Source organism: Anguilla anguilla, chromosome 8 (genome assembly GCF_013347855.1).
Source record: "Anguilla anguilla isolate fAngAng1 chromosome 8, fAngAng1.pri, whole genome shotgun sequence".
In the NCBI taxonomy this organism is placed as follows: domain Eukaryota; kingdom Metazoa; phylum Chordata; class Actinopteri; order Anguilliformes; family Anguillidae; genus Anguilla; species Anguilla anguilla.
The window spans coordinates 7,092,668-7,107,538 of record NC_049208.1 but is presented as its reverse complement, the minus strand read 5'-3'; the positions used below and the strand labels follow the sequence as shown (position 1 = coordinate 7,107,538).

General features: G+C 44.3%; 1 protein-coding gene across 3 annotated transcripts in view; it reads left to right on the top strand.

The window, feature by feature from the left end:
* LOC118233893 (contactin-associated protein-like 2) overlaps window positions 1–14,871 on the top strand; it is a 243,500-nt gene that overhangs the window by 131,952 nt on the left and 96,677 nt on the right. For all 3 annotated transcript variants that reach the window (XM_035429969.1, XM_035429968.1, XM_035429970.1), the window contains 2 exons: window positions 4,613–4,762; window positions 10,632–10,794. In XM_035429969.1, the coding sequence (XP_035285860.1) occupies window positions 4,613–4,762; window positions 10,632–10,794 (313 nt within the window). The remainder of the gene's footprint in view (window positions 1–4,612; window positions 4,763–10,631; window positions 10,795–14,871) is intronic.

Below are 14,871 nucleotides of genomic sequence, written 5' to 3'. Positions count from 1 at the left end.
GCATGTATCATGTGTCACGGTTTCCGATTCTGTGCCTGTGTATTGGAACCAATGAAATACTCGGAAAAAGTGCAAACCCCTGCCTTCCGGTCATATTGGCAGGCTCAATTACACCAGGCAAGATCAGTAGAGCACAGAAAAGTATTTTAATCCAAAAATTTGACCCAGGTCTGCATGTATCATGTGTCACGGTTTCCGATTCTGTGCCGGAAAAAAAGGCTCAGGAAGCTTATATTTTGCTGTCATAATTGTACCCCGAGCTTCCTTTCAGAAGTACACGCACAGCTCGGTAACCGTCGCCAGCGCTAACGACCACAGGGACGTTAACTGACACAGTCCAGCCGGGGGTCCGGATAAGTGGTGGGCTGGCTCGCAGCTGTTCAAAGCGACCGCTAGAATTTCGTCCAGCACTGCTCCCCCCGTTGGCACGCCTCACGCCCCTGATCCGGAGGCGGGAAAATGCGATTGGCTGTTAATTTTCAAACGCTCGCAAACTAGCCGCACGACCCCGTGGAGGTGGCCCACCCGCGGGGGAAGGGGGGGGGGGGGGGTGGTGGTGGTGGTGCTGTGTGCGCCAATCAAAGCGGTCAGTGATGAAACAGAAGACAAAAGAAGCAGTTCCTTCTGATGTTCTCTGCTCTGTTGAGGGGTTCCATTTTGTTTCGATTCAGCGTTCATTACGGTGCTAGCTAGCGGTGATCAGGCCATCATTTGACTGAGGAGTAAGCACATTTGGACCAGTTCAATGAAAACAAAATGTCCAGATAGAATGAGGGAGATAAGAGTAGTTTAAAAAGTCTTCAGATGGGAGAAGGTTCGTTCCTGCATTTTAAGCCACATTGAGCAGTGCCAGCTGGGCTTTTCCGCCATCCTTTGGGAAATATATTCACTGACTTTTGCATCTGAATGCCTTTTAAGCAATAGCATATGTTGTTGTTTTTTTCTTTTTTTTCACCCCAAAGCAAGTTTTTTGTGTGTGCACACTTATCCACCTTAGAGGCACCTGCAATTTATCCCACAGCTTTTTGGCCAGTGTTCCTGTGATTACATTGTGTCCATATATACAGAAATGCAGGTTAACCACCTTGGTCAAGGCTACAACGGCAGTGTCCTACTCAGGAATCGAACCTGTGAGCTTCAGGTTACCTACTCCTTACCCATTATATTACACTGCTGCCCTAACCATATGGACCCTCCAGGGGTTCAGATCTTACCTGTTAAACCTGGGCCACCTGATCCCTGCGTTTCCTTTTCATGAGCTGGTGTCAGTGTCCTTTAAAGTCTTCCAACCAGTTTTCAGCCCCGAAGATTCGCAATGCGACAAAACTGTTTTAAGAATGTTGCAGAGGGTGAGATTCAGCAGTGTGAACTGCCCGTCTCAGAGCATCTGATACCGGTACTTGCCATTGCAGACGATTCGGCTTGTCTAATCGCCGGGTGGAAAGTCTTAGAGTCGCCAGTTGCAGCTTGTCGCATCGCAAAATCTTTGGTCTGAACTAGACTTGAGATCATGAATGTGTGATTAGAATGTTCTTAACTGAACATTCTCATGCTGATGTCACAATCACTGTTGATAATTGAGAGCAAAAAAAACCCCACACTTACCCAAGGGTTAAATCACAGTTGGCCTCTCCTCCAGACAGTAGCAATTTCTGAATTGAGTTTTCGATCAATGTTTGTCCTTAACTTTGAATAGGAGTTGAAAGAAATAATTATTGCTATTCTTCACAAACACAGTGTGTCGTGTTGAGCAATCACCAACACTTGCTGGCCAAATTGAGTCTGTGAAGAACGAGTGTAATGCTTGCATTTAGTCGTAAGCTGAGGTTAAGGACGAATGCTAATTGAATACAGGCCTTGTAGTTTTTGTAACTGCTCAGAGACCTTTCTGCATCTGCAAGGGTCGAAGCAGATCGCCAAGGGGACCAATACTTGTGGGTACAAAGACGCTTTTATACTTGGTAACAGCCAGATATAAGACTGATATGAGATTGATCGCTGCGCGAAGCAGAAACGCTTCTCTTTCTCCCAAAGGTCTCCACTTTATTTCATTAGCTGAGTAAGTCACCCCTGCCCCCAATTAACTGAATTTAATTTCTTAAAAATCCACAGAAAAAAAAAAAGATTTTTTTTTCTTTTCATTTCCTTACAAGGTTTACTGCAGTATTTCAGAACCACTTAACTCTGACAGCTATGGGGATGTATAAAGCCCATAATTAGTTTTGTAATGACTCATAATGATAATTTAGTTTGATTTTGGTTTTTTTTTTTCTGCAGCTTGTTGACTGCTGTGTTTGATTTTGTCACAAAACACTGTGATTTCGACTGGGGTGGAGTTCTATTCATTGTAATGGAAATGCGCTTGGCTATAACGCTGTGGGAATGTGTGCTCGTGAATGCAGCACTGGAAAATGTTTACACCTTGGGCAGGAGTATTTTGGATGTTTATGTCTCGTCTGTCTAAATTGAAAATGTGGGTTCTTTGTAATGCTCTGATTGCTTTTTTGATTGCTGGTCTCACACAATTGTCTCTTGCCACCATTACATAACTCGTTCCTGATATCCCCTAGGCTACCAGAAACCTAGGCGTGGATTCAATCAAAAGCTATCCTTATCTCTGGCCCGTGTTCGATCACCATCCATCTTTGAATAAAGACTTCCAAAATAAACGCTTTTTTTCCTTCTAAACAGACACAGGTGGGTGAGCTAATTTTTGTTTTCAACCGCTCACTTTGTTTGTGAAGAAAAATAATAAAAAAAATCTCTCAAAGCCGTTTTCATCCAGAGAAAATTAGTGTCCATTTTATTTACCTGCGTATTGGAAATTTTTGCGTTAAAAAGTATTTAAAAAGGGAATTAAAATAGGTTTTTAAAGATTACAATCCCACATAGATTACTGTCATTGTAGCATTAACTGTGGCACTTCAGTTGCCGCGCTTCACTACAATATCCAGCTTTAAATGTATAAAGGTAGCCTAGGCTACTTAAATATACCGGGATGAGGGTATTTGCGAAGCATAACGATGTAATGGCATATCACGGCAAACTTTCATTTCCTGGGGAGAAGGGTGGTGTTCATCGGCGCCTGCATTAATAGCTTTCCGTGCACTCAGTTAGTCATTACGTAAAGTTGCTGTACGAAACTTTCTGTGCCACGCCAACATAATTTCGGTGCCCATACGCAACTTTCCTGACAGCGTCATTTGTAAGTACAAAGCCCACAAAGTACAGAGTTCTTTGTTCGGAGGTGCTGAAATTGCTCACCGCAGTAGGCCTAATTAAATATAGCACATTTTATGAAAATGAATACATTGTCGGTGTATTCCTGTACCCGGCTGCACTCTTGTTACGGAATGCCTCTCTCTCTCTCTCTCTCTCTCTCTCTCTCTCTCCCTCGTACGGGCAGAAAAGTAAATATTACACGTGTCTGAGGATTTATTGATCTTTTGTTGTCAAATCAGGAGTAATGGAAGAACTGTTAACCTGAGACTGTGCTCCTTGGCAAATTGCTTCTCCGTCTGAAGGAAATTCATGAAGTCATTACTCTCCAGCGGCCATCGACAGTTTTCACCCCGCGCTCCACGAGCTGGAAACGCGAAGCGACACGCAATTTAAAATTCGCCGGCTGTAAACGCCACACGGTTTTGTCAGTGGTGCAGATTTTTTAAAGTGAGCCCCAGCGTCTGCACGGGTACAAGGTAATACGCTGGTAATGATCTTAAACAAGCGCTAGAAAAGCACCTCGCGCTGCCATTGGTTAATGTAAGGTTAATGTAATTGTATCTTTCTTTGTGTTTTTTTACCCCCTGGCTAATGGCAAACTGCGTGGTATCTGTTCCATTTATTTGATTACATTTTCCCCATATTTATCTATTTGAGGATTATCGCCTCGTTTTCCAAATATTTCGTTTCACCCGCATTGCTAGAACTATTTAGATGTTCTTACCCACCCTAATGAGGCTAACCTCTGAGCAGCCCGTGATTGCTGTGCTTTATATGCAGTTCAGAAGGCCTACTTCTGTGTGTAAAGGAAATAAACCATTCAATGTGTGTTGGTATGTTATCGTTTTAATGTGCTGGTTTGATTTTCCATGCAGGCTACATTTTCAGTTGTTGGGTTGGCCAAAACCTATAACTTTGATTTTCTGAAAAACTTAACTCACATAGTACAGTAAAATGTAAGTGTGTTGTGTTCCATTACAAATGCACTTCAAGTCGGAGAAACACCCTACTTTAGTCTGCTGAATTGAATAACTTAAAGAATATAATGTGGGTCTGAAAGTGTTGTTTTATGCGAGTAAAGAGAAGAAAAAAAAATACTTTACCCACCTAGTACAAACTGACAAAACGTTCATTTTCATAAGTTGATTTATGTGTTTTTTAAATATATCGTTTTTCAGCTTTATTGGACAGGACAGTGCAGAGAGACAGGAAGAACGGGGGGAAAGAGTGAGGGAGAGACGCGCGGTTGTACTCAAACCCGCCGATGTCGCGGCTCGTAATGAACGCGTGGACAGCGCTCTACAGGCTGCGCCACCAGACACCCCCAATTTACGTGTGTTTTTTAAAATGCGTCTTTTTTTATGTCGTGGCTCTCTGTGACTCTCGGCAGGCTCGGGCCTGAACAACGGCCAGTGGCACGAGGTCCGCTTCCTGGCCAAGGAGAACTTCGCCATGCTGACCATCGACGGGGACGAGGCCTCTGCCGTTCAGACCAACACCCCCATCCAGATAAAGACCGGAGGCACATACTACTTCGGAGGTACCCGCGCTACGCCTGGCTCCTTCCAGCGCAGTGAATGTGGACGCGCATAAGTACACGTGCATGCGTTCAAAGCTTAGCATGTGCAAATGAGGTCTTTGCTGTTATTATGTATTCACAAGAAGAGGTGACAGAATGAGTTGGGGGGAAAAAGCCAGTGGCACTTGAAGAGCTTATTTATAAATGCATGAAAACTCAACGAAAATTTGCTCACAGGTCCATCCCAAGTACCTTTCAAGATGTACACATACAGTACACAGGTGCAGAAATTGGACAAAGGCCAAATAGTTTTTTGTTAAAATGGTAGTTTCAAACTGTGCTTTTAAAACAATAGGCTTTTTGCGGTTGTCCGTTTTCCGCCTGTATTTGGAAACCCCAATCAGATCTGCTGGCCCAGCGTGTCGTTTCAACCCTCTTCTTCGTCAAATTTTGTCACAGGTGCTTGGCAAGTGTGTCTAAAACCTGAGCAGAGGGGTGAACATGTCTATTCTGCTCTGTACTGCCCCCAGTGGAGTGTTGAGCAGGTGCAACCTGTGTAAGCAGGCTGGTGGTGTTCATAGTGAGAGCACTTGTACAGGTGGCAGTGTTAAGTCCTAATTGTTAGGAAATTTGGCTTGTAACTGAAAGGTTGCAGGTTTGATTCCCTGGTAGGCCACTGCTGTTGCACCCTGGAGGTACTGAACCTGAATATTACTGCTTCAGTATACATCCAGCTGTATAAATGGACACAGAGTAAAAATGAGAAAGTTGTGTAAGTTGCTCTGGATTAGAGTGCCTGTTAAATGCCCTTCTGACTCAAACCTTTCCTGTCCGGGGGACAACCCTGCTAACGCCAAAACATTGTCATAATGTTGCTGCAATGTTATAGCAGAGACAAAACATTCTAGTAACATTGTGAAAACGTTTTGTGTCAGCTGCGGTGTCCAATTACCCGCCATCCTGTGAGGTCACACAGTTTCTGCTGTGAGTTGTTGATGATGATGATGGAACGTGGCATCTTATTTCCCCTGAGCATTCCGCGGATGTGACTGTCACATTTGTTCGTTTGTTTCCATGGAAATCCTAATTATTTGTTTGCAACCTGAGATCATGGCAAGCCAATACCATAATGACTCGTCAACGGACAACAACACAATTGATTTAGCCTTTTATGGGAAAGCCTTTTGTACAGCTGTCCTAGTCATATGGCAAGGCTTTATTAAACTGATGAAAAATGCAGACATCAAAAAATAATTTATTTGTATTTGTCTTTATGTTATTTATATAAAGCCCAAAAAAGCCCAGTGCTTTGGCTCAATTTTTTATGCCTTTGTAAGAGGTGTAGTGCATAGCTCTTTTCTCAGGTCATCAGTTATTGTAGTGGGACCCCCCCCCGAAAGATCAATCAACATTCTTTATATAACTACATTATTCCTTCAACTTTGACATTTCAACAGGGACTCATTGGCAATGCATAATCCACAGGTCTTCCCTATACAAACTACACCACCAGGACACTTTTACATGGGCACACCATTGCTAGTGCCACATGGTGTGTGGGATCTCACTTCCTGAAGGGGAGGGGAGGGGGGGGGGGGTTGCCTAAATACAGGGTACACGGGTGCTAAAACTGTCACTGCAGTGGGCGCAAGAGAAGCAAGGGGAATTCTGGGATGCATAAATCATGAGCTTGCGTCTTAACTCCGAAGATACCAATTTGCCTTTCACAGCCTTACACCTTTTATGTGCAAAAAGGGGTGGTGCTTTAAAGGCCTTGAAACGAGGCTTTCTTTTATAATCATGACTCGAACCCCCAACCTCTTATTGGACACAAGAATAAGTCAGTGCTGTTTAAAATGATTATTATGATTATTTTACAGTGTTGGCCAGACAGGGGTGAAATGCTGGCCATGAACACACAAAGGAGAATTTCTTTGATAATTATTCTCTCAGATTTTTCTTTTATTATTAAGCTCAATCAAAATTTCTCTACCCTTATAAAGTTTTTTTTAAAAGCATTATCAATCTGCTTTCTTTGATACCCTCTTGTTTTTACATTTTCAGCAAACTACAGCAAAACATCAAAACATTTTACACCCACCCCCACCCCCACCCCCACCCCACACAACCCCAAAAACACCCTGGTTGTTTTTCCTCCAGTGGGGTATTAACAGATTCAGTTAATGACCCCTCTCATGATGAAATGTGCCATTTTTTGGTCCCTGAATATTCAGTAAATTTAGGAGCGCTGCGGTTTTTGTCAGTTAGTTTCCATGGAAATCCTAATTATTTGTTTGGAGCCTGATGTCGTGGTTACCTAATACCATAATGACTCTGGAACCGCATAATTGATTTTTCTCCTTATGGGAAAATATTAAATACAGTTGCACAGTCAGATGGTGAGGCATTATTTAACAGAATGTTTCACTTATATCAGCAAACAATTAAGGTCCATCTCTTAATGCTATGAATTATATTTGATATGTATTATAGTGGAACTGCAAATGAATTAGGTACTGCTTTCTTGGCTAATAAAAACACAACAAAATTGCCCAAAATGAACAGAATTAGGTGTAATAGAATGCACAGAAGTGACATAAACAAAAACTGAAGCTTGAGATTGTTTGATTATTGCACGGGATAGGGTCAATTTAGCTCCAGCAGGGTCTGCACTAGAGAAAAGGCACCATTTTTGATGGGTTTTTTTTCCCAGTTTCTTTACAAAAAAGGAAATCTCTCTACTCTATTGCTGTAGATTGGAAATTTGAATTTGAAAAGCATGTCATTTGCAGTATCTACAGTCCAGAGGGTGGATGTGTAATAGAAAACAATATTTGGAAACATATTTGAGGCAGCTGGCCCACCAGAGTGAACATTAATGGTTGGTAATTCAGTATGCACATCACGTTACCCAAAAAGCCAAACCAAGACCATCAATCCCAGGACAGCCTTTGATTTTTTTTTCTGCTTCTTCAGAACAGAGAAATAAGCTTTTTAAAAGCTTTTCTTATTGACAAGAATGGTGAAAGTTTTTTTAGATATAGTTCTTGAAGAAATAACATTAATTATGCAGAAAGAAAAGATTCTCATAAGTCTCAGAGATTGTGTATTGGTGTGTGTGCGTATGTGTGCGTGTGCGTGTGCGTGCGTGTGTGTGCGTGTGTGTGCATTCCTCAGTATAACTCTGTGGATTACACTAGCTCAGGCCTGAGGAACTGCAAATTGAGAACAGGCAGCAGCAGAGGTGTGGATTGGCACTGGCATGGCATTGTATATCTCAGCGATGCCAGTCTCTCTATCCATTACTGTGGGCCTTGCCACTCTCCCAGCTCTTATCTGCAGACGCTGGCAGCTGCTTAGGGTGGCATTGCGACTCCTCTGGGCATTTTCGGCCCGTGTTTTGATCTGAGATGAGGGTAACGTTTTTTGCCGGGACCCGACCACACAGAGAGGACAGGGAGATCAGCCGAACGCCTATCGCCTTTTTTCTGCGTCACAAGGAGGCTCAGACAGGGAGATTAGCCGAACGCCTATCGCCTTCTCAGTGTCCCACAGGGCTCAGATGGGTAGACAGCTGATTCGCCAGGACAGGGGGTTTGAGCCAGAGGTGGCTCTCTGCCAAACTATAGTCTCTCACAGATTGGAGCTTATTGTGACCTAAAGCACCGTTTTAACCCTTTGAAGAGTAGGTTCTTTTTTTTTTTTCAAATTCTAAGCCAGTGTTCCAGAACTCTGTTGCTTTCAGTCACTAGTGGTGATCGTTACATCACCGTGGGAAGTTTACAGTGTCTTACAGTAGAGTCCAACAGTTTTCAAACTGTATCAGTGTTTGCTCTTCAGATTGATACGATTCCCTTTAATGTCTTAACCGATGCGTTTGCCCAAGAGGTAATATATCTTAAATCTTAAGATACCAAGTTGTCTTTCAAATTCTTTCCCCCTTTTATGTGCAAAAAGTGGTGGTTTTATAAAGGCCTTGCTGACCTTCTCATTAGATACAAGAATATGTCTGGTTCTTTTTTCTTTACAACTTTCTTCGTTTGTCGAGGGGTGAAGAGTCGACCTTGAACACCCAAGAAGAATTGTTGATTAAACAGATGACTCCATCAAAGTTCTCTCTGCTCTAATTAAGAGCTTTTTTAAAAGCACCACCAACCCACTTTCGTCAGTACCCTCTTGTTTTGAACTCTACAGAAAAACAAAAATATAGCATTTAATTTAATTATTTTATATAATAAAATAAATTCATTTTATTTTATTAGAGCCTTCGACGTTCTTGTTTGCTCAGTTTTTTGTTCCTTGTTATGTAGGTCTTCTACGGTAATTCCCTACTGCCGGTCAGTGGAGGGAGATGGTCGATCTCGGATTTGATGTAAAAAATCTCTTTTCAGGGAAGAGGTGGGATTAATGGTGGGCCTCGCCACGCTCGCTGGATTGAGAGGGGCGCTAACACATAAACTCCCACCGTCGTACCAGACGGTAAAAATACCGAAACCTGACAGCGCCCCCACTTCCCGCTCGAGGCTTCAGGTTTAACCGCGGAGCATTCTCGGCGTCCGTCATTGACGTCATCAAAGGATAAACAGGCACGGCAAATAGACGGGTATCCCGCAATTAGGAAAGGACTGTAATACGGGGGCGTAAATTGGGAAGCGAGCTCTCCGACAGCGGCGTGGGCGGCCCGGGCCAGCGAGCCGAAATTGGTACTTGGTGTAATGAAGCTGGAGTGCGGTCATTAGAAGCTCACGTCTACGCCCGCTACGTTTTTTTTAAGGTGCTAAATTTAGCATTACGGCGTTAAGCCCCTGCCCCTCAAAATGTCTGTGCACGCCCCCTGTTGGGGCCCAACAATATTTCCTAATTTTATCTCCCTGTAATTGAACATTTTTGATATTTTATTTTTTATTTTTCAAAAACTAATTAAAAGCGTACGGGCTGCGGAGGCAGTGACCTTCCTCTGAGACCGAACGGGCACGGTGTGGTGGCGGCGGCGGCGGTGTTTTTCTGGAAAGGCAGCTGTCCACATCATAAGGCGCTTTCTAAAATAATAATCCTCTCAAATGTCATCACGTATTAACGGGAAGATTGCTCTGTTATTGGGAGTCGCATCGCTGCCATTTTGTAAGTCCTCTCATCCAGGGCGTCTCACATTGTTTTATACTGTAACCATTTGTATAGCAGCAGGTATACATACACTGTATATTTATCCAGCTGTATAAATGGATGCAATGTAAAAGCTATGTAACAGTTGTGTAAGTCGCTCTGGATAAGGGCGTCTGCTAAATGCCTGTAGTGTAATGTAATATATATCAATGCAATTCAGGTATATTGCTTAAGGGTGCAATGACAGTGCTGTACTTCAGAATCAAACCTTTGGGTTACATGCCCAGTCCCCTCACGTTGATACTACACTACCCTTAAACATTAGCTGGTATTCTATATATTTCGTTATAAAATTCATTTATAGCATGCTGCAGATCTGGTACATACGTTTTTAAGCTCAATTAGGTTTTCCTCCAGTTTATGTGTTTTTACTACGTTTAGTAATATGATCAGCGCTTCTGCCAAATATTTAATACTTATGCCAATAACTATTACTGTTAACTATTGCCTATTGTATTACTTTTGCATCCTGAATCTTTAGAGAAGAGTCTTTATGCAGTGATATTTATATTTGTACATATTTTCTAATTATTATATAAACAATACACCAAATAAGTATTAATTTCTGTAACAAATAAGGTATTTGATGTTTCTGTGAAAGCTCTGCCCACAGATCACCATATTTACGTTAATCAGAGTGCCTGTGGAGATTCTATGGAGCAGCGGTAGGTCGTTGGTTGTTACCACTGCTACAGAGAGAGTGTTTGCTCACCTCTGCCCCCTGCAGGATACTTTCGGCGTGGCAGCTCCGCGCCGACTCAGCGGTCCTTCCAGGGCTGCATGCAGCTGATCCACGTGGACGACCAGCTGGCTGACCTGACCTCCGTGGAGCAGAGCGAGCTGCGCTTCTTCGAGAACGTCAGCCTGGACACGTGCGCCATCATAGACAGGTAAACTCCACTTCCTCTTCCTCCGTTCCAGTGCCCTAGCATAGACAGGTAAACTCCACTTCCTCTGTTCCAGTGCGCCATCATAGACAGGTAAGCTCCACTTCCTCGTCCTCTGTTCCAGTGCACTATTATAGACAGGTAAACTCCACTTCCATGTCCTCTGTTCCAGTGTGTTATTATAGACTGGTAAACTTCACTTTCTCGTCCTCTGTTCCTGCAGTCAACAAATCTGCCTTCCTTACGCGCAGTTGTTATGCTGGCTGTCAAGGGTTTTGTGTCTGAGCATTTAAGAAAGCAAGGCCAAATTGCAGGCTGCAAGCTACAATTTGTGTGCTGAAACCTCAAATCAGAAATGTGTGTGTAATTCTTTTTTCTTCTTCTTCAAGCAATTTTCCCATTCAAATCCTATTCAAAGAAAATGCGGGGCGGGGGGGAAGAGAAACGGGAAGAAATATGATTATGCATAACGATCTGGCACAGCGAACAGGTGCTTAGATTAATTATTCAGTTTCTCATTCTTTTCTTTGTGTTTTGCCAATACTTAAAGTGAAAAATTAGCATGTTGACATAAAATTTGCTTATTTACATAAGCAGAGACAAACACAATATGAACGTGTGTTGTTTCACACGGAGAAATGCATTGGAGTCTCCATGATAAATGGGATCGGATGATGACAATTGGTGCACCAGGGCCTTGGTTTCAACAGTCACTGATCTGATTTGAAATCAAGGAATTTAGTCGAAATCAATCACCCCCTTTCCCAAAACACCCCCAGCCCCCCACCAGCCGACGATCACAATCTCAACCACCCTTCCCCCCAGTTCTGCAATCTTTATAAACAATTTTTAAAAAGAAAATACATATATAATAACCCTTTTTCACTTAAGATGGGGTTCCCATGGAAGTTTGTGTGGGGGGGTTGAGTCAGGGGGGGCGGTGGGCGGGTCCCTGGTTCCGAAAAGGTTGCGAACCCCCCCCCCCCTCCTGCTTTAACGGCTAAGCGCATTGCGGTTTGATTGAATCCGGGCGGACCCACCGTTAGCGTTTTGCTGGTGTAAGGTTGAATTGCGCCGATGAGCGCTCATTTGGGAGGGGTGCTTGCTCAGCGGGCTCGAGCGCTGCTGGAGGGCTCTTCAAACCACAGCTTGCGCCAGCCGCAGATGCTCAACCGGCAGGTTACCCACCAACCCCCCCCCCGCCCACCCCGCCCCGCCCGCCCGTCCCTCCCCATCCCGTCCCGTAACCATGGAGCTAAAAACAAAAACAGCCCCCCCCCCCCCCCCCCCCTTTTGCCTGAGATATGGAAATGCCGTTCCGACAAAGGGCGCTAATTTCTAGAGCGAACAAAGCAGCGCGTGATCTCGGGAAGTGTGGGAATTAGCTCTGGCGCTAATTAAACTCGAGGCGTGCGGTGAGAACCAGCGTACGGAGAACAAGCGCACGCGTGCCTCTATGTGTTTGCGTGTACAGGCTTGTGTGCGTGTGATTGTGATTCTCACTCATTTAAACGCGGTCTGTATGGAGCCGCTTTTGTCTAAAATGTGTGCTCTTGTCTCCTTTGTAAATGTTTACACTTAATCGTCGATGACACACTTCTGATTCGGCGGCAGCGGATTCAAAATGAGAACGAGTACCTCTGGCTCTGTCTGTTTTTCTTCTGTTGCCATGCCAGCTTGTAAACACATCGTTTTCTTACTGGAAAACAGCAAAAAAATAACGGGCTGAACTGCTGACTAAATAATTTAAATGTGTTCAGACGACCTCACAAAACTGAATAGCCTATTTTCTGAGAACCCCTTCAAAACCAGATTTTGTTCATTGTCTCCAGGTTGTAATCAGTAAACAGTGAAGCAGCAGTTTATTTTATTTTTTTCATGAAAAAGCAAATGCATCCAATTCATTGCTTGTCAATGGGATAGTCTGTCTGTCTTTGTTGTACTAATGGTTGGCAGCCATTTTAGATTATTTTTCAGATGATAGTCTTTTACGTTTGATGAATGAAGACTCAGTGTTATTTTTTTTCAGTAGAAGTCCATTATCCTCAATGATGAGGATTTTGAAGAGTGTTTTTTTTTTTTTTTTTGGAATGTTTCTTTTTTTTTGTTGTTCAAAACTCTAAAGTCCGTCTTCTAAAGTCAGTGAACTCCATTGCTTTCAATCACCAGCAATTATTGTGTGCAGTACATCAGCATTAGAATGTTCAGTAAAGAACATTCTTATCACATATTTGTGAATTTACACCTCAAAGGGTTAAACACACCTTTTAACTGGCAGCTGACTGGACCACCTGAAAGTCCACGCGATTCCAATTTCATTTGTTCCAAGGTGCTAATTTATTTCTAAAGAAGTGAACCGGAACAAAGCCCTGACACCTTTGGAAGGAAACAAAGTTGACATCAAAAGACAAAAATTCAGTTATTCAAAAAAAAATTCCAAATTCCTTTTTTTTTTGTTTAATTTGGCACTTGTGAGTGAGAGTTGAGAGTTCAGTAGCAGTTGTGGCTGGCACTCACAGAGACGGTTGAGTGTTCAGTAGCAGTTGTGGCGGGCACTCACAGAGATGGTTGAGTGTTCAGTAGCAGTTGTGGCGGGCTCTCACAGAGATGGTTGAGTGTTCAGTAGCAGTTGTGGCGGGCTCTCACAGAGACGGTTGAGTGTTCAGTAGCAGTTGTGGCTGGCTCTCACAGAGACGGTTGAGAGTGTTCAGTAGCTGTTGTGGCGGGCTCTCACAGAGACGGTTGAGTGTTCAGTAGCAGTTGTGGCGGGCACTCACAGAGACGGTTGAGTGTTCAGTAGCAGTTGTGGCGGGCTCTCACAGAGACGGTTGAGTGTTCAGTAGCAGTTGTGGCGGGCACTCACAGAGACGGTTGAGTGTTCAGTAGCAGTTGTGGCGGGCACTCACAGAGACAGTTGAGTGTTCAGTAGCAGTTGTGGCGGGCACTCACAGTGACAGTTGAAAGTTCAGTAGCAGTTGTGGCGGGCACTCACAGAGATGGTTGAGTGTTCAGTAGCAGTTGTGGCGGGCATTCACAGAGACGGTTGAGTGTTCAGTAGCAGTTGTGGCCGGCACTCACAGAGACGGTTGAGAGTTCAGTAGCAGTTGTGGCGGGCATTCACAGAGACGGTTGAGTGTTCAGTAGCAGTTATGGCAGGCACTCACAGTGACAGTTGAGTGTTCAGTAGCAGTTGTGGCGGGCACTCACAGAGACGGTTGAGTGTTCAGTAGCAGTTATGGCAGGCACTCACAGTGACAGTTGAGTGTTCAGTAGCAGTTGTGGCGGGCACTCACAGTGACAGTTGAGAGTTCAGTAGCAGTTGTGGCGGGCACTCACAGAGATGGTTGAGTGTTCAGTAGCAGTTGTGGCGGGCACTCACAGTGACAATTGAGTGTTCAGTAGCAGTTGTGGCTGGCACTCACAGTGACAGTTGAGTGTTCAGTAGCAGTTGTGGCGGGCTCTCACAGTGACAGTTGAGTGTTCAGTAGCAGTTGTGGCGGGCACTCACAAGGACAGTTGAGTGTTCAGTAGCAGTTGTGGCTGGCACTCACAGTGACAGTTGAGTGTTCAGTAGCAGTTGTGGCGGGCACTCACAAGGACAGTTGAGTGTTCAGTAGCAGTTGTGGCTGGCACTCACAGTGACAGTTGAGTGTTCAGTAGCAGTTGTGGCGGGCTCTCACAGTGACAGTTGAGTGTTCAGTAGCAGTTGTGGCGGGCACTCACAAGGACAGTTGAGTGTTCAGTAGCAGTTGTGGCGGGCACTCACAGAGACGGTTGAGAGTTCAGTAGCAGTTGTGGCGGGCACTCACAGTGACGGTTGAGTGTTCAGTAGCAGTTGTGGCGGGCACTCACAGAGACGGTTAGCTCCTGGCAGTACCCTGCCACCGTGCCCGTCAGACACATCGGCGTGGCGGATGCGCGCCAGTCATCTGTCTCGTATTATTCGCCGAATTCCAGACGGTCTGGGTCTTGTTATTCACATTTCACATCCAGGCGCATTAACGGATTAGAGACGCGCAGGCGGCGTGTTGAATCAGCAGAGCCTTTTCACCGCGAGAAGCTCAAATCCGCTAGACGCCC